Here is a 20,720-nt window from a genome sequence, read left to right as displayed (position 1 = left end):
TTTTTCCCGTATTTAACCCTCGGCCTTTATCAATGTCAGATAATCCACAAGACCTAGTGGCGCTGACCCCCGGCCATTTTTTACGAGGTGCACCACTTCTCGCTACCCCAAAATCGGAAGCAAAAAACATCTCCCTTCAGAACCGCTGGGAAAAATTGAAATTGCTCCACCAGCACTTTAGTGTACGATGGAAGGAAGAATACCTGAAAGAACTTCACAAACGATATAAGTGGAAATCTCCACAAAAAGACCTTACCGTTAATGATTTTGTCGTCATTAAGAACGAATTAACACCACAGAACGAATGGCGTCTAGGAAGAATTGTAAAGGTCTACCTTGGCCCAGATGATAAAGTGCGTGTTACAGATGTTCAAACGCAACACGGCCTGTTCACCAGACCAATCGTAAAACTATGTCCTCTACCCATTCAGTCAGATGTCCCTAAGACACCACCCTGACAGCAACTTTCAATATCTGAATTTTGTTTTCTCCTAGCCATAAGTTTTCAAAAACCCAATACTAAAGCAAGTCTATTTTACAGAAGCTAAATGGTATGCCGCTGCAGCACGACGTCACCCCGTAGACGTAAACCAGTTCTGCATCTGCGCTTGGTCACAGGCACCAAGCACATCACACAGCAGCGTCGCTACTGAACCACACCGCCATCGCATAGACGTGAACAAGCTCTTCATCTTCGGCTAGCCCAAGGAAAAAAGAGTGCTACACGACGACGTCGCGATTCAATCACGCCTTCACCAAGTCCACGCGAATCAATTGAGCATCAGCGCGTACCTTCATGTAAGAATAGCAATAGACAACGACCTCGAAAGCTAACTCCGACTCTACTTCGACGGCGTGCACCAGCAACAAAGGCCTTGCACCACAGCGTCATGATCCAACCGTACATCTGTGCTTAGTTTGCCACCGCTATCACGCACTCAGATTTTGCAAGTTTTTCTTGGAGCTGACTGTAGAAGAACGCATCCGTTGCGTACGTAAATTCAACTACTGCTCGAATTGTCTAGCTAAAACACATCGCAAGACACAATGCACATCGCCCGACAACTGTTAAACCTGTGACCGACCACACCACTCGATACTACACTCGTTCAAAATACACCTCTGCTAAAGAGAACGCAGCCACCCTCTTTTTCGAACTTACGGCAGTTCGATGTGGCCATGCGACTGCTATAAATAGGAGCGCCGTATTGGTTCTCCCTCTCCTTCTCCTTTTTCGACCATACGGATTGGACCATCATCGATAAAGTATCACTTTAATCAACCGAAGGAATTTATCAACTTCATCATCGTGGAGTATTTACCACATACGTACATCATTTACTTTGCTAAGTATTAATTTGAATTATACATTTACATTTCAATTACTGTTTGAAACATCTTTATGTTATATTTATATTGAATTCTCATTCTTTGTACTATTGAACTTCAATATTGTCTCATTAAATTGCATATGAATTACATACATGCGTATTTGCATTATTATACAAATACTTGAGTGCTTTACATCCATTACTCTTGCACGTGTAGATCCGTACCTACACGTAATACATCTAACAGATTTGAGAAGCAGAGGCATCGCTCTTCCATGCCTCAACAATTTCCCTTCTCAATATCATTTCCAACGTGTCTAGAATCGCGGTGAGATTATGGTAACATGATTTGCTAATCAAATTTTCCGGTTACAAAACCATCGGTAACGTGCAGAATAGACCTGTTAATATTGTGTTTACGCTCTACCTGCTGATACTTACTGGAAATTTTGAGCATACTTAAGGTCAACAAATCTCGTATTTTAAAAAATAGGTTTTGAAATTTTTTTAAGTAAAGCCCATTATCTAACATAAACCATATAAATTCAAACTTTGTACACAAACTTGGAAAATCCTATAAAGATTTCATCTAAATTCCAAACTTTTTACTTAGAATTTCTTCATTTTTGTGCAATAAAGTGCAAGTTTGAACTTTCTGAAAAATCGCGTTGACTTTTGATGACATTTTTTTGCTAACGGTGTTAGCACTTTGTTCTATATAAAAAAAATGTACTTTGAATGGAAAAAATGCGTAATACCGCCAGCAAAATATAAAATTTTATGTTTTAAATCTGCATGCGAAAAAATTTCTAAGTTTGCCACGTAAACTGTTGTTGCCGTTTCCACTTTTTCATATGCCAACCCAACATTTTCAAGAAATTCTAATTAAAAAGCTTGGAATTAGATGACATTATTTTTCTAATCTTTGTACAAAGTTTGAAATTAGAAATTACATGGCTCTTGTTATCTTCTTCTTTTTTAGTTATACTTTTATAAAAATTAATGAACTTTCAAAAATAAAAGACAAATAGCTAAATAAAAGAATGTATGTACGAGTATTTATGTATATCTACCGAGTTCCTTGAAATATGGCGGCCGCGCTCCAATTGTGTGGTTCCGTTATAAAAAGAATTTGCTCCCAATTTCGTAACCTTGGAATAATCTTGAAAGCCTTTGGGACCTTTCCACTCCGGTATCGCTTCATTACGTCTCGTACTCCTTCATACATTTCACGAACTCTGCAAAAATTTAACAATTTTGAATCTTTAATTTAAAGGGCAACTAACTCTATCTTTCAAGGACAAACAAAATAGCATATCGAGCCATAACCACCAAAAAGACGAAAGTTCTGCGTGAATTTCATAAGATTTAAACATATAACCTCATGAAAATTCCTTGAATTTCGTCTGGAACATTTGTAGTTTCTTTACGGAATTTCAAACGATTTTTGAGGTATAATAGTGATATTTTAGGATCCAATAAGTAAATAGCTCGATTAGATACATCTAGTTAGTTAGTAAAGAACATCGCACACATTTTAATTTGCTTCAAGTCAACGTTTAGATTTAGATGCATTGCAACAGTTTTGTTTCGAAACATACAAACTTCATTACTTATTGTATCCATGGAGTAGAATGAATCCATCCACTCATAAATTACTAAGACATGGATGTGAGGTCTCTAGAAAATTCCCAATGCCTATAGCATTTTACTCCGAAGATTCAAGTGAGGCATGGCCCAAATTAATAGAAGAAACATGAAAGAGAGAGCTCGCCAGGAAAGCAGACAGCATAGAATTTTAGATGCATTTAATCAAGCTATTTACTTGTCGGATCCTAAAATATCACTATTATACCTAAAAAATCGTTTGAAATTCCGTAAAGAAACTACCAATGTTCCAGACGAAATTCAAGGAATTTTCATGAGGATATATGTTTAAATCTTATGAAATTCACGCAGAATTCATGTTATTACAGTTTATGAATTGATTTATGTTTTTCAGAGCTATTACAAAGCATGATGCTGATGGTGTTAAAAACGGAAGCATGGAAATATATTGTTGATTAAGATAATCCCCTATACTAACGTTATGTATATAGATCGTCACTAAGTTACTACGAACACACACATACACACTTCCACACAAACATACCCACGCACATACAAACACACACAAATGTACCCTGTAGGGAAACCCCGAACTGGTGAACCAAATTTGTAGTTCCGTACTAGATCTTTATCGCCAAAAACGAACCAGTCCGATAGTAACTAGATCGGCACCAGTTCAAAAGCGGCGATATGTGGTACTTTTAAAAAACAATTTTAGAAATCTATATCTAAAATGACGAATTTAGAACTGGTTCAAAACTATAGAAAAAGGGATGTAGAACGAACTAGATCTCATCTGGCGAATTTTGAACTAGTTCGAGACTGCTGAAAAAGGGATGCAGCGGGGGGCTTGTTTACTTTATATAGATTTTTGCTTGGCGGGTTTTTCGTTCAAATACGCTTTCAGTCTGCACGTCGCAGATGCTTTTTCATAGTTTGGTAATACAAAACTAATATTTGTGTTAACATCTTAACATTATGGGACCTTCTGGAATATAACCAATAACAGTCAGCACCTCTGCAAATTCAGCTACAGCCAAAGGTATGTAAACGTGTTTTCAAATGCAAAATTAAATTTACATTCATTCAAACAAATTTGATTTCAGATTGAAAATACATTTCTCTGCAAAAAATTTAAAATTGCTACCATGGTAACCCAAAAAGAAAACATCTTGTTACTTTTTTCGTTTACAACTTGTTCGAAACTATAGAAAATGGGGTGCAAAGCGAACTAGATCCCATATGTCGAATTTAGGACTGGTTCTGAACTATGGAAAAGGTAATGCAGTGGGGGACAATTTCCAATTCCTATGACATCGCTGTGTTAAATTCGCCAGTTGTTTGCATGCAAAAGAGATTTATCGCGAACTAGTAGTGGTTCTAAATGTACTAGAAGCGCCCCAGTTCAAAACTAGAGATTTTCCCCACAGGGTATGAATGTACATATATCTATACATACAAGGACAAATTTTTAATATATGTATATAGATGTGATATTGTGTAATTAAAAATATATAGATATGACCCACCACAGATATGTGCTTTTATATGTATGTATATCGCATAAAACGATTTAAAAAAACATTTAGCTATGTTTAAATCAGAAATTTTTTTGTTTTTTTGTTGACCATTGACCTCTGAATTCACGATAGGGAATTAATGTTTGACGAATCCAAACTGTTTGGCTCTTTACAGCAATACTTGGAGTATAAAATACTATTTCATTTAGGTCTCTATTAATTTTCGGTAGCTAGATATTTGCTTTTATATATAAATTTTTTTTGGTTGAACTTTGACCTTGGAAATTAAGGCTAACCCCCTTATTCTAGAACCCGAATTTTCGTAATTCGTAATTCGTAGCTTCGCTACGAAAAACGAAAAATTCATCTGCTGCAACCCTTGCGGAAACATGTGCAGCATTGCCAGCTATCAGTTGTTTTTCGAAGATAGCTGAATAAAGGAAAACAAAGTGGAAAGTAATTAAAGAAACCCTCATCATGTGCTTGTTTATTGTAAAATTAGTTAATTTTACATATTTTGAGGAAAATGATGGATTCTGATACATTTGCAATTATAGCAGCAGAGTAAGAGGGCGCTATGGCAATGGATTCACAAAGGTATGCGGAGCTGTCGGGCATATTAACCATCGGCGCATCTATGTCAGCTTCTGGTTGAATTGTTGAACCACAAGCCAGAATTTATCCTATGCCTGAAGCTCTGGTTCTCAATCCAGTTAATGCATTAACAGCTTCTTCCAAGCCATTGAAAACATGCACTTTACTAGGTCCACCACCTGTTGCGCCTGCTTCTGCCTTCGGCCGCGCTTAGGGATTATAACCCTTACTAAGTAGAATTCTCCTTTCTGTGTTGCGGGGAAGAGGGGCTTCCGCATGTCAATGGTATACAACATTTATTGTGCACATCACTCCGGCTACGCCATCCACAGTATTTTTGCGCAGAACCCACGTCGAAATTTGCAAAAAAGTGCATAGTGCAAACCGAGTTTATTAATAAGCTAGTGGTAAAAAATTTTAAACATTTATCCTAAATAAAATGTGAATCCTTCGATTACACGTGTATGTTAAAGTTTTTGGATTCGGGTTATGCGTTTGGACACAACAACCGAAAATATTTGTACTGTGTCCAAACGCATAATCCGAATCCAAAAACTTTAACATCACGTGTAATCAAAGGATTAAAATTTTATTTAAAATAAATGTTTCAAATTTCCGAGCACTATCATATTAATAAATTCGGTTTGCACTATGCACTTTTTTGCGAATTTCGACGTGGGTTCTGCGCAAAAATACTGTGGATAGCGTAGCCGGAGTGATGTGCACAAGAAGGTGACACGTAAGAAGATCAACGGAAATAAGGTCAACTGACTTTATTTCCCACCCTGGTGCGAAATTAAGTCAATTGACATTATTACCTTTTCAAAGGCGAAATAACAACAAAAATTTGGAACTAAAGTCATTGACGCTATTTCCTCATTCAAATGGAAATAGCGTCAACAATGCTTAAAGTATGTCGATTCATATAAAAAAATGTTGCACCAGGGTGGGAAATAAAGTCAATTGACCTTATTTCCGTTGATCTTATTACCTGTCACCGCACAAGAAGTGTTGTATACCTTTGTCATGCGAAAGCCCTTCTTCTCCGGCAACACAGAAAGGAGAATTCTACTTAGTAAGGGTTATAATCCCTAAGCGCGGCCGAAGGCAGAAGCAAGTGCAACAGGTGGTGGACCTAACAAAGTGCATGTCTTCAATGGCTTGGAAGAAGCTGTTATTGCATTAACTGGATTGAGAACCAGTTCTTCAAGCATAGGAGTAGTTCTGGCTTGTGGTTCAACAATTCAACTAGAAGCTGACATAGACGCGCACATGGTTACTATGCCCGACAGCTCCGCGTATCTTTGTGAAATCATTCCCATAGCGCGCTCTTACTCCGCTGCTATAATTGCAAATGCAATAGAATCCACCGTTTCCTTCAAAATATGTAAAATCAAAAAATTTTACTACAAATAAGCGCTTCATGAGTGTTTCTTTAATTCCTTTCCACATTGTTTTCCTTCATTCAGCTATCTTCGAAAAACAACTGATAACTGGCAATGCTGCACATGTTTCCGCAAGGGTTGCAGCATGTGGATTTTTCGTTTTTCATAGCGTACCTACGAATTACGAATTAAGAAAATTCGGGTTCTAGAATAAGGGGGTATGTCTCTATCTGGTTTGGATCGGTAGATATTTGATTTTGTCCATTTTTCCCCAAAACAGAACACAGCGCGCCGTCGAGATCGCGAGCGAAATATTGGTGTTGGCTTAGCGTTCATCACACACCGCACCGCAAGTACCAGTCTCTTTTATTTCTAAACAATAACTGATTGAAATGTCTGATTTGCGCAACTAAGTTCAAATTCGACATTCAACCGTGGAAATTGGAAATTTCCATCAATTATAGTTTGGAAAGAAAAAGGAGACTGCTGCTTTAGCTTGATGTAGTATTTCTGAACACAGGGATCGTCTTTTCGAAGCAGATATCGACGGCAGAGACACCATACCAGAATGTCAGGGTATTGCAATCCGGTCAGGCGATGTCGAGCTCGAAATATTTAACCTATATATACCTCCTGTCACCAACTGCAGGATATACTCTGAAATTGGTGCGCTGCTCAGAGGTGAAACCCGTAAGGTAGTTGATGACTTCATTGCGCACTACGATCTTTGGCATTCGAGCCTGTCGAACGATCGACAAAATTATGGCAGCTGCAACAGCCCACCTGACATAACAATTGTAAGCGCTGGTTTGGCAAACAGTCATTTCGTTCGATAAACCTGCTGAATTTTGCTTCCGCTTAACACCGAACCTGCGTAAACTTTAGGAAAGCTGATTGGGACGGCTTCGCGGAAGTTGCTGAAAGCACCTTCTCAGGTTTCTTTCTGCTGTTTTTGTTGTTGTAGCGCCTACAACAACCCCGCCCAGATCGGTTAGTATCTCAGTCGTTGTCGTCAAGCTCAACTAACGGAAGACCCAAGAAGCGTGCAGCCTCTATAGGGTCTGTCCACAAGGACAGAGGCGTTAGTTGCGTTGGGTTTTCCGGTCATACGGAAATGTTTCGAGTCGTGGGATGCCAGAGCGAAGTCCAGAGGCAGACGAAGCTCCGTCTCTGGTTGTGTGCCCAGAACGGCATTCACAGGTCTGGAGTCAACTTAACTTGAGACTGTCTCCCTGTGAATTACGCTCGGTGCCTGTCGATAAGCTGACGGGTTCTGAGGTTGCTTTATGAACCAATTGCCTTGTATGTTGCCAGCAACGACTTGAGCGACTTGAGGACCTTGTTGCGGCTCTGCACTTTGTTGACAATTGCGGTTGTGTGCGCAGAGAAGGAGAATGTTACTCCGAGTATTTTAGGGTTATTCACCGTCGGAATTGGTGCGTCATCGACATGAATACCAAGCGGTAGTCTGACGTACTTCTTTTAGGTGGTAAATAAGGTCACAGAGGATTAGAGGAGAGGGTTAGACTCCTAGCAGTGAAGAAGCGAGACATCTGGAGAGATACCCGTTTACTTTCGAGCACAAGTCATCAGATCCATTCCCAGACGCCAATATCGAACAATCGTCAGCGTAAGACAATCGAGACTTCCTCTGGTGGTTGAGGGAACTTGAAAATATAAAAGTTAAACAGTAGTGGGGAAACGACACCACCCTGTGGAACCCCCTGTTTTATTTTTCTAGGTTTGCTCGAGTTAAATTGAAGGAGCTTCGTATGGTTCGGGAGACGTGTTGTTATGCGGGGGGTGAGGCATGTGTGTTACCTAACCGCCATAGGCTGTGTGCGCTGCTGTGGAAAGTGCCGCCCAGAGGTGGTAGTGGGTGGCGTCGCAATTGGGGCTTGCGACCGTGTAGCGCAACACGGGCCCTCGAAATTCCCCGTCCAATCTCGCATGGTGCGCAGACCTGAACATGCCCTAAAGTGGCACCAGCCAAGGCAGGTGTTGCACTTGACTGATGTCACATTACGGAATATCCTAGTCGGACACACCGTGGCAAATTGTAGGGCGAACTAGGAGTTGTTGTGTGGCCTGTTTTGGTTCTGTCTATTGTGTTGTGTTGTTTGTGTTGTTGTGCTGTGGTGTTTATGTCGAGCTGCTCAGGCGGACTGGGGTTTGCCGTGAAGGCAGCTCTGTTGGATCAGCAGGGGGCCACAAATGAAGTGATCCACTGGCTATGTGTCCGTAGGTCTGAGCAGACTCTAAGATGACTCTATCCCTTGCAAGTTTTGCACTTGACTGAGGTGGAGTTGTGGTGTAGTCGTCTCTGGCATACACAGCAGGTGTAAGTTTCTGGTCCAGGGTTTGACTCGATGCCAGCCCTGAGCAGAAGAATACGTAGCAGATGTAGCCCTATGAACGAACAACGTCTGAGATATTTCGCCGACCTAAACGGGGTTAGTTCGCCGAAACAACAGCCCTTGGTCGGGTAAGTCCCGAGTCATTCCGGTACGTATAACCGGCTGTCGTGGGAATAGTTGTCACCGCCCGTCCGAACTTTCCGCTAAATCAGTTGTTGTAGCCTATGAGCGTGACAACCTTCGTGATCCCGGAAATCCCCGCATTAGGGATCTCAACACGAAGATTCGGCCACTTGTGAACGAACAAGACGGAAGATTTGAGAATAGCATCGGAAGACTTCTAACTGCACCTCTGGTGTGAGTAAGCTATGGTCAACCGTGAGGTCACTGTCCAACCCGATAAAGCCCGACGACAGAGTTGAAATCTATTTCGGTGACCGCGCTCCATCATACCCGGAGCGATGCGCCGGAGCGATGCCTCGACAGTTCACGCTGCATTCTCCGATGGACAAAGCCGAACGTCGAGTGGCCAGAAGGCTGCACAAACTGCCAACACCTCTTGCGCCTCTTGCTTTCACCAGCGGTGAGGTTCAGGTAGCCATCGGGAAGGCGAAAGCCTCTAAAGCAAGAGTGGCCATTTCATAGGCACGCGTGCCAAATTTTTCTCTTCTGCTTTCACACGTACACGAGAAAAACTGCGCTGCTTTCACACATACATGAGCATACTCTATGAATCAGTGATGCCGACGATTATGGTTTTGCTGTGATCGTGCTCAATCGATGCGAAACTTTCAAGCAATCAAGTCGCTGCAAGACACGGTAAAAATGTTTAAGATGGATTCGGATGTAGATTTTTTACTCACTAGTAATGGGAAGGGAGGGCACAATGTTTGGTGTGTCATGAAGAAATCACACGGGCGACAAACTTTTTTATTAAGCGCTATTATAGCGCCATTTCTCCTTATTCCCAAATATTGAATTAATAAATTATTACGTACATATGCACATAAATAAAAAGACGAATTTAAAATAATGCTAAAGGTGCCTTTTCTTTTGATTCAAAATAAGAAGATTAATACAAATTAATTCAACTATTTGCTTTATTTTAATTTAAATTATAATAAAAAAGTTAGCTCGTATTTTTATTTTATGACCTTAAGGTTTTCATGTTCCGGCCTAAGTATTTTTCAAAAAAATGGAAAAAATGGTTAAAATAAATGTTTGAGATAAATTAATGGTTAGGACGTATATAGTAAAATTTCATGAGAAATATTTTTGTCGGACATTTTCACCCATTAGCTCCCGCCAGAAAGGGTCCTGTTGAGCCTAAATTCAAGAAACCCTTCAAAAAATCAAATTTTAAAGTTCGTTACAGGATTGATATGCTCTAGAAAATAAAAATCTATGCCAAGAAGCAGTAACAGCAAAACTCAGTTTTAAAAATGCTTTGTAGAAAAAGCCAAGTTTGAATTTTTTCAATGTACAAAAGATTTGGTAAAATCTAGTTTTGTTGTTATTCCTTCTCGGCATACCTTTTTTATTTCAATTTCTAGTCTTTTGGGTTGGTGACATTAAGATTTTGCCTGAGAAGACCCCTAGTAAAATTTTTCAAAGAATAATTCTCTAAAACATTTCAATCTTCTGACGACCTTAAAAATCTCCTTTTTGAGGGGTCTCTTGAAGTAAGGGTGAAAACGGCCCTTTAGACGGGAGCTAATGGGTTAAAATGTCCTACGAAAATATTTGCCATGAAATTTTAATGCCGTAACTTTTAGTTTTGCTCAGACATTTATTTTAACCATTTTTTCCACTTTTTGGAAAACTACTTAGCACGGGACATGAAAACTTAGTAGGCTATAAAATAAAAATACGAACTAACTTTTGCAAATCCATCGAGTGTTTTATTATTGGATATGTATACCCTCAGAAAATATTAGCAAAGTCCGAGCTGGTTTCGGCTGCCGCACAGTGTAATTGTCGAGCACAAAACCAGCAAACCGAGTAGGGATGTTTCGAATGTCATATTTTTCACATTCGCGAATGCGAATTTTCGGAATGCGAATGCGATTGTTAGGAATAACATTAAAAAAGCTATAATCAACTTAAGTCATCGTTTTTATTACTTAAAAGTTTTGTAAATTATTAGAACATTGAACGAGTGCTTATACAGTGTTTTAGTCCAGTAGTCAAAGTTCAAAATGGGCACCTTATATATCGAAAAAAGTAATTTTGCTGCCTTTTCTCCCATGAGGCGATTTCTTATAGGCTCGTATATAAGGCCTCACTTGGATTGCTGGCGGGTGTAGCGCTCAAATATTTGCGGGCCAGATCTGTCAATTTGTCGTATTTTAGTTTATTTTTACACCAATCGAGAGGATTTTCACCGAGATGAGCTCGTTTTTCTTTAAGATAGGCCTTCAATTGAGCTTTAATTTTACATGTTTTAATGTCTCCAAATTCTACAGATTCGCTTTCGCTGCAATATGGGAAATTTGACCCTATTTTGTGGCCAAAATTCTAAAGGTTGAGATATCAATTTAAAACTTGTCCCAGTAGTAGGACTAGAAGTAGTGGCCTTGCCGCGCAAAAATTAACCCGTAATGGTCACACCTCCAAAAAATAGCGTAATGGTCACGTTGGGGTTCAGCGGACCCCAACCCAATAAACAGATGCCTCGCACGTTCTATTTTAAATATCGACTCGAATCCTCCACTGACCTTAAGTTTAAAACTTTCTCTTTGTTATCTGAGAGTTTTTTTTCCAACTTTTAAATTATAACTCCGTGAATTATTTCATAAAACTCATGATTTTGTACCAAGTAGTTATCTAAGAAAAATTATAATTTCTTTAATATCGCACAAAATCGCAGTATAAGATTATGAGGAAATAAGAGATCAGGGACTATTCTACCGATTTATGATGAGTTTTTTTCAAACGGTTTTAAGCATTTTTTTAAAACACTAAATAAACTTTTTTTTTTAATTGTACAATTTCACTTTAAAGTCACTTAAATGCGGACGTTTCTTTGGCACAACATTTAAACTATAATACACGTTTTAATTGGTAAATATTCTTCTAACCGTCACTCTTTCTTTCAACTTTTCACTTTTGAAAAGCAGCAAATAGATTACGAGATACACGCATTTGAAAGTGACACAAAATCAAGCTACACATTTTTCGTTTACAGAAAATTTCGAAACTATCTGTTTGAGGGTTACTAAATCAACGGTAAGTCAATTTATCGAAAAACAGAGTATACAGTTTTTTACTCTGAAGTATTCTCTGTGAGATAAGACAAAAAAAAAATTAATTTCAAGCAAGTCAAGAAATTGACTTTTGGCCACAAAATAGGATCAAATTTCCCATAGTGCGCTGGAGGAATCTAAAATTATTTCTAGGTTGCTTATAAGACTTTTAGCCATACTTGTTGAAGGCCCATCAATGTTGCTAAATAAATTTGTTATTCCTAAATTACGGCAACGCGAAAGTGAAACTTCATTACATTCGTCATAAAATGTCCAAGGTTGGCAATGCAACATAAACAAATAAAGAGCAAGAGCCACTGTAAGCAAAAACCAAAACCTTGGTTGAAATATCTAATATATCTGACTCACGAACCAAAACCCAACAAAAATTAAAAGTTGGGTACAAATTATTAAAGGCTACATCGGGTGAGCAACAGTTTATCGATTCGAGTAGTTAATGCGCTGATGAGAAAACGAAAACTCGTATATCGAGGCGATAAAGTGGCCGGTAATCTAAAGGTTAGATGAGAAAACGGCCCTTAACCGTTTAGCGCCTGAAACTAAAGTTGTTGCCGTCACTGTCTAAAATATATTATATTATACTAGAATAATCTAGTACTTTAATTTTTATCGATAAATTAAAATGACTTCTGTCACGAGTCGTTAGACGAGGTCTATAACTGGTTAGTTCGCGCATAAAGTAGCTCAAAAGCAATTAATCAAGATCTCGCCATACGTCCTGGTTTTCATACCTTAAAGTAGGGATGCCCAAATCAGCACATACATATGTGTCGCGGGCGACTGCGCGTGCAATGCTTTGCACAGCGGTGCTGGGCAGGCGCCCATCAAAAAGTTATCGGAAGGGGAAAACGAAGTCAACAGAATAGTGAGATTGTATGTGTGACAGTGATGGAAAATGAGTGTGCATTGTGCCATTTTCGGCCCTTTCGGAAGCAGCCGGCACCTTCAACACAATCGATTAATTTTCGGCACTATTTTTGCGTAACTCAATGCAACTAATGAATATTTCTTAAACAAAAATATTTTTTTTACATTTAATAGTATGTGTTTAAACTGATAAATGATATAAACATAGAAACGCAAGCAGAAGAATCTCGCTTCCACATTCTGCATATGCGCTTAACATTTTTGTTTAAACAAATTTGTCGAAATTTCACCTCTAAAGCAAATATTAAATATCATTTAATATATACTTTAGATTTAAATAATCATTTTTAGTGGTGGGAGAGTCCGAGATGTTTAAATGATCGAGATAGTACATTCAATTCGCGTAGATTTTTGAGAACTTTTTTCGTTGAAGGTGTGACACTTTTTCATCCATACTGAAATTTTTGTACATCCAATTTGTATAAAGAAAATGCAAAAAAGTATTAAAAATCAACATGAATTCTTAGCTGCACTTTCACTTTATAATACTAAAATTTAATCGGTGAGGATGTGATCGCGCTTTTATTGATTTTATTGCCGTCGACAAGCATTTTCGTAAAAGCGCTGGCACAACCTCAACAACAAAGTTATTATTAATGGATAAAAGAGACATCTTTTTGGATTCGTTAATAAGTTTTGACATTTTAATAGCATTTCAAGTGCTTATCAAAACTTTACGAGACTCACATATTGACAATATTTGACCATTTATCTAAATATTATGTATTTTTTTTTATAAAAATACAGTTTATACTTAAAAAAGCCGTACAAATCCAAGGTTCAATCTTTTTGCAATATTAAAAAATCAACACACTTTCGTAAAAATTTCGAGCTTTTTTATTTGATATCCTAGTGCGCAACACCGCAAACAGAAAAATTCAAAAAATCAATGGTATTTTTTAGACACTTCAAACTTGCATCTTATTATACTAGAATGAATGGGCTACAAAAATGTTAACCCAAAACATGTATACAAATTCTGAACAAAAACTGTGAAAATTTGATGAAACTTTGTTGATTTTTTTCAATCTTTCAAGTTTGGATTTATTTGCAAGGTTTTTGTTTGACAATGAGCTACAATTTTATAAAAAAATAATAAAAATTATTTAAAAAAATAAAATAAATACCGGGTGACCGTGTAATTTTGTCAAAGATGAAGACAATGATGATAAAACATTAATACACTATACAGGCATTTTTTTACTTTCAACCCCCGAATTGCTCAATTACTTATATTTCTGCAGGATCGCCATTAGGTAAATTGCATTTCCAAAGATTTTTTCAAAATAAATAGCGATGAGGGTAGAGGTGGTAGATATTTTGCGTACCCCTGACTTTGTCATGGTTACTCAAAAGTTACGGGTAACTGCTGTGACAACTTCCAAAAAGTCATCGTGACAAACTGTGACAAAGGAACGGTCGCAATGATGTTTTTGTAGTAGGATTGCGCCTTCCATAGCAGTCGCTGCTACGCACTGTGACTGTGATAAAGTAGAAGTCGCAGTTACATGACGAGAAACTGCGACCAGTTATTTAAGACTGAAATTTTATTAAAGGTGTTCGATATTAGAATTTCACACCATTAAAAGCGAGTGTGAATGACCAAAACAAACAACGAAAATAGTCAGTGATGCCAAATAAATAAATAATGCCCTTAGTTCACTCGGTAAAAGACTTCTGTTTGCAACTTTTTTGTCACAGTCACGGATGAAAATCACTATGACTGCAAAGTCACAGTCACATATATTGACATTGACATTGTTCCCCCAAAGTCACGACATCGCCCATCTCTAGATGAGGGATATTTCACCCGCCGGTGATAAGCAATCGCAATCACCATAACGCACATCACAAATATTACTGTTCAATCACGTTTACATCCAAAATTACAATTCATAATTTCGTTTTGTAGCAAATATGAAATATTGGTATATCCATTTACTTAAATGCAAACGGATTAAGAATCAAAGTGCTAGAAGAGATTTGAGCGTTTGGTACAAAAAGTATTTTTGATGTTGAAATTGTACTTAAAATCGGCAAATTGTACTTTTGTACTTTTTAAAATTAATTGTAATGAAAAAAGTACAATTGTACTTAAAATATCAACACTGTTTCACTGGCGTGACAAATTACTTGCTGCAGCGATGCCAGATTTGAGCGTACCCAATTTTTTACCGATAATAACTCACTCTCAACTCGAGGGATTTGGGTATTGGGCATTTTACAAGCCTATTAGGAAGTATACATTCTGTGTTCGTATAGAATAGTAGCTTATGTCGGAAGACTGGCTTTAGTATAATGAACCATTCGCAGCATACGATTGTGAAAGACTCACTGGCGCCGAGTTGTTGAAGAACTCTTGGAAAATAAACGTAAAAGAGACAGTTGCGATGCTAGCAAGTCAATATTCGTATAAAGTCTCATAAAAAAATTCCTTGTGGTTTAAAGAATATAGGAAATGGTACATTTTACTAAAGCCAGCCTCCCGACATAAGATACTATTTCATACGAACACAAATATATTCGTCTACAAATAATGTTGATTATTTTAATTAAGTTCTAAGATAAGTTTGTGAATCTTATCAGTGTTCTATATAAGAACCAAATATCAATCCCCTCGCCAATTATAACTTTTGCTTTAAAAGAAAAATATACATAGCGCATTTACTCAATACTTGGTCTGGCATCACTGTTTGAGCATTGATGTGCTCAGCTCACTGTTGCCAAGGTCGTGCATTTTGCACTAAATTTAGTGCTTTTGGGAAACCAAAAAAGCCAAAATAATTGGAATTCAATGCTTGGTGCGTTATTAAGTGATGCTTTTTTAATTTAAGCACACCGAATGCATAGGTACATATGTATGTATGTATACACTATACACTAATATTCTACATAAGATGGAATTCATTTACTGAATAAAATGTGAGGAATAGGTAAATTAAATATGTTTTGCGTTGTTATAAATGTATTGAAATTAATTTATTAATAAAAACGTGAGGAAATGGATATGTATATACACTTTTTACTGAATCAAAAAAATTATTAAACATGATAATAAAAACTTGGCGCTTTTGTTTTGGAAAAATTGGCTTTTTCTGGTGGCCTGATGCCACACTGGCTCAGTTGTCGCAAAGTACACATACATACACGCATTTTTACTTGAAAATAAGTGTGTAGTGGTTAATATGTATACGTTGCCATCTCCGTACATCTCACTTCACCTCGCCTAGCACACTCGCGTGCTCGCAGTTTGCCCGCGACGTCGACTGCGTGCACCTCTGCTGTGCATCCCTACCTTAAAGTATGTATGAGTAATAGGAATTTTAACATACATACATGTATAATTAGATACATGTGTTGAAACTATGCGTAGTTTTTCGTTTAAAAATTCTAAGAAAATCAGGGCTATTTCGTTCCGTTGAGAAACTGCCTCAACACCGGTTACACATTCGCATTCGCAAAACATTCGTATCATTTGATGTGAATGCGAATGTCGAATGCGAATGTGTAAAATGATGCGAATCATTCGCATAACGAGTGCGAATGCAAATATTCGCAACATCCCTGAAACCGAACAAAATTAAACAGGGGCTTCCACAGGGTGGTATCCCATTCCCGCTGCTGTTTAGTTATTATTAGGGTTCGGAATCTCATGCGAATGCATGTTTTTATTGGGCATGTTCAAATGGAAATGGTTAAGTTATCTTCACGAATCATGAAATTTCCTTTAAAATGGCATTCAATCGTTAGAGAATATTTTTGCATATTTTGCAGTAATAATAATAATAATAATAATCCCAACGGTTTTTACCGTCCATTCCCGCGCATCCGCACGAGGGGCACAGTCCGCATGACGTACGGAACCAATATGTTCAAGTCACGATAGGCAGGAGTTTGTTAAGTGTCGAGATCGAAAACTGTCAGCTATAGAACTAAATTTATCAGCTGATTTTATGTCTTTATGTGAATAATTCATTTAGTATCGCTTTCTTAATGCCGAAAAGCGAATCAGATATATCAAATGTGCTGAATGAGAGTTAAAATCCTGGTATAAGCAACGGAGTGGCTCGTGTAATTTAAAATTAGTTTTTTCAAATTTTCAAAAATAGGGTATAAGTGTCTTGATACACGGGAGGGAACATTACGGCTAACTTCACCCAGAAGAAGCGGACTTGAAATTGAGCCTGTCAGTAATTTAACCATAAAATTTGTACCAAGCATTTCCCTGCTACTGATAAGTGTAGGAATATTAATAAGTTTTAATCGGCTCATATAAGGCGGAAGGTTCTATTGAGAATCCCAACGGAAAATTCTTAAAGCAAAAAGTAGGAATTGTTTTTGAATTGATTCAATCTTGTCTGCGTAAATTTGATACCTTGGATTCCAAACCACCGAACAGTATTCCAGAATCGGTCTAACTAATGTTGTAAACAGGGTTTTAGTGATATAAGGGTCACTAAATTCTTTTGACCATCGTTTCACAAACGCAAGTACACCTTTATCCTTGTTGACTGTCACATTAATGTGAAGATTAAAATTAAGTTTCGGATCCATTGTGATACCAAGGTTCACAAAATTGTATAAATACCTGTTCCAAATTATGGTTATCTATTGTATAAAGAGTGGCTGAACAGCTCTCCGCGTACATTAAAATTTTTGAAAACTTCATATCTGTAGAAATATCGTTTATAAAAAGCAAGAACAGAATCGGGACCTTGTGGGACTCCTGAAGTAACATGAATGACGTCAGAAATAGTATTTTTAAACATAACCCTTTGTGATCTATCATAGAGGTATGAAGAGATCCAACGTAGAAAATTAGGTTGAAGGCCAAGAAGATCAAGATCAAGACGAGCAACGAGTGACATACTTTCAGCCCTATTCTGTTGCCCTCACAAAAATCACCACACTCACTATTGTGAGGTTTCTGACTATTGTGAGGTTATCCCTATGCTGGCGTAAATTCGAAAGCTCAAACGCTCACAATTGTGAGTAAATTTATGATGTACGAATGAGACCCTCACAAGAGAAAAACAGCCGATTGTTATTGAGCAAATGTTTTGTTAATTTTCGTTCGCTATCAGTGTCTGTGTTATTTTTTATTTTTTTAACTAAAATTATATTCAGTAATGGCAGAGTTATTGCTTGTTTTTTTCGGCAGTTTCGGAAGAGTTAGAGCAGGCATAGGATTTCATTTCCATACAAACTTTTGCACCAAGTTGTGGATTGCAAACTGTGTGAAGTACTGGAGCTACTCCTGCTTTGTTATTTTTTTTTTTTTGATTTCGCCTAGAAAATAAATAAAATCAGTAATTATCAAAAAAATAAACAAATTGCAAAAATTTTTACTTTTCCTGTTGTTCAGTATCAATTTTTATACCCGAGCGCACTTGTGCACAAGGGTATATTAATTTTGTTCACATAACGGTTGTTTGTAACAGCCAAAACGAATCGAGATAGCTATAGACAAATGTATACATAAATGATCCGGATGAAAAAAGAAATCGGTTAAGCCATGTCTGTCTGTCCGTCCGTCTGTCCGTCTGTCCGTCCGCCCGTCCGTGTACACGATAACTCGAGCAAAAATTTAGATATCGCAACGAAATTTGGTATGTAGGTTTCCCTTAATCCAAGGTAGGTTGGTATTGAAAATGGGTGAAATCGGACTGTAACCACGCCCACTTCCCATATAACGGTAATTTCCAGAAATACGAAAACTGCGATCTTTTAGTAGCTACTGAAGATAATTCACTCAAAATTGATATTTACAATAACTTTTTGACGAAAAATAAGAATATTATACATTTTTGGAAAATGGGCGTAGCCACGCCCACTTATGGTTACATGTGTATATCTTAGGAACCGCTGCACCAATTTCTTCCAAACTTGGCACAGTAGTTGGCCTTCGCCCAGCATACCAAATGGCCGAAAAATTTTAAAATCGGACAATAAGCACGCCCACATCCCATATAACGGTAATTTTCGGAAATACGAAAACTGCGATATTTTAGTAACTACTGAAGATTATTCACTAAAAATTGATATTTACAACAATTTTTAGACGAAAAATAAGATTATAAATTTTTGGAAAATGGGCGTAGCCACGCCCACTTATGGTTACATGTGTATATCTTAGGAACCGCTGCACCAATTTCTTCCAAACTTGGCACAGTTTTAAAATTGGACGATAACCACGCCCACATCCCATATAACGGTAATTTAGAGAAATACAAAATCTTCGATAAATCAGTAAATATTAAAGCTAATTTATTCAAAATTGATGCTTGCAACAATTCTTTACCAAGAAATACGTTTATGGTAAAATTTTGGAAAAGGGCGGGGCACCGCCCACTTATGATCACATATATGTATATCGGTAACCGTTCTACCAATTTGTACCAAACTCGGTGTGGTTATTGTGCTTGCCACATAAAAGCAAAGCGTTGAAAATTATTGAAATCGGATTAAAATTACGGCCGCTTTTCATATAACGGTAAATTTCAGAAATGCTTGAAACTTCAATATTTAGAAATTGAAGGACGCTAATTTACTCAAAATTGATACACCCCGGCTTACCATCTGCGGTAGGTTTCGGAAAGGTGAAAAAACATGTATTTAATATTTGCGCCGGGTATTTAATGTTCGCTCCGCCCGAACTTAGACTTTCTTACTTGTTTGTATTTATTTTATTTACGTAACAGCTGTTAGACAGCAAAATGCTTTTCACCTCGTGTGGTGATTTGGTTAAGCTTTTTTCTTATGAGGTGTGGGCAAGAATAACCTCACAAAATAGACCTCACAAGAAATCTAACAAATTTTTGCTCACAACTCTGTTGTGAGATTTTATTAGAATAGAGCTGTAAATAAAATGCTTTACTGAAGTCGGTATATATAACATCCACATTTTTGTTTTCACTAAACGTTTTTGATTTATAGGTTGTGAACTCAAGTAAATTTGTTGAAGTTGATATGCCTTTGCAAAACCCATGTTGACAGTATGAAATGGTAGAGGAGATAGAATGCGTGAACTGATTTGTAATAATTGCTTCAAATAATTTAGGAACTGCAGAGAGCTTAGCTATGCCCCGATAGTTCTCCACCGAGGACACGCTACCGCTTTTATGTAGTGGGGTTATTATTCCTTCCATACAGTTGGAAAGATGCCCTCTTTATAAGACAAATTAAATAAGGCTGTTAACGGCTCATAAAGACAATATTTAAGCACAATTTATAAGAAAACAAGTGGGGATCTGGTCACGACCATAACTAAAAGACTGCTTTAAGGACTTCAGGTAAACTAATACATCATCGGGAGATATTATTGGGGTATGTACTGAGTTACTAGGACTTAGTTTAAAAGGATAGTCAAAGTATGCTTGGGAGTTAATGGAGTAATTGGATTTAAAAAGCTGAGCGAACATATTAGAAATTGTTTGATTATCACTAGAAACGGTAATTTCGATACTTCATGGCGGAAGGAAACCCACGTACATTTCGCTTGGAGTTTACAAAATCATAAAATCATTTGGGGTTATATATTAAACGTCGTTTGATTTTACACAAGCAAGCTTTATATCACTTTTTGTTTAATTCAAAGAACTTGTGACGCAATAGTGAGTATTTTACATAGTATGTTTGTTTACAGTTTTTTGTGTAATCTAAAATAACGTGACTTCCTGTTTTTCAAATTTCTCAGTGCTTTAGTGAACCATAACTGTGTTTGTTCTTCTGG

At 37.4% G+C, this 20,720-nt stretch overlaps 1 protein-coding gene across 3 annotated transcripts in view; it reads right to left on the bottom strand.

Annotated features, from left to right (window-relative positions):
• LOC118734322 (bystin) overlaps positions 1–20,720 on the bottom strand; it is a 100,791-nt gene that overhangs the window by 36,865 nt on the left and 43,206 nt on the right. For 2 of the 3 annotated variants that reach the window (XM_036464044.1, XM_036464046.1), the window contains exon 4: positions 2,405–2,569. The exons of the other annotated variant lie outside the window; for it this stretch is intronic. In XM_036464044.1, coding sequence (XP_036319937.1) covers positions 2,405–2,569 — 165 coding nt within the window. The remainder of the gene's footprint in view (positions 1–2,404; positions 2,570–20,720) is intronic. 3 annotated transcript variants of the gene reach the window in all.

This window comes from Rhagoletis pomonella, unplaced genomic scaffold (genome assembly GCF_013731165.1).
Source record: "Rhagoletis pomonella isolate Grant_MI unplaced genomic scaffold, Rhpom_1.0 Rhpom_scaffold_00002, whole genome shotgun sequence".
Lineage (NCBI taxonomy): Eukaryota > Metazoa > Arthropoda > Insecta > Diptera > Tephritidae > Rhagoletis > Rhagoletis pomonella.
Note: the sequence above shows the minus strand (reverse complement) of the source record. Positions and strands in the feature narration are given on the sequence as shown.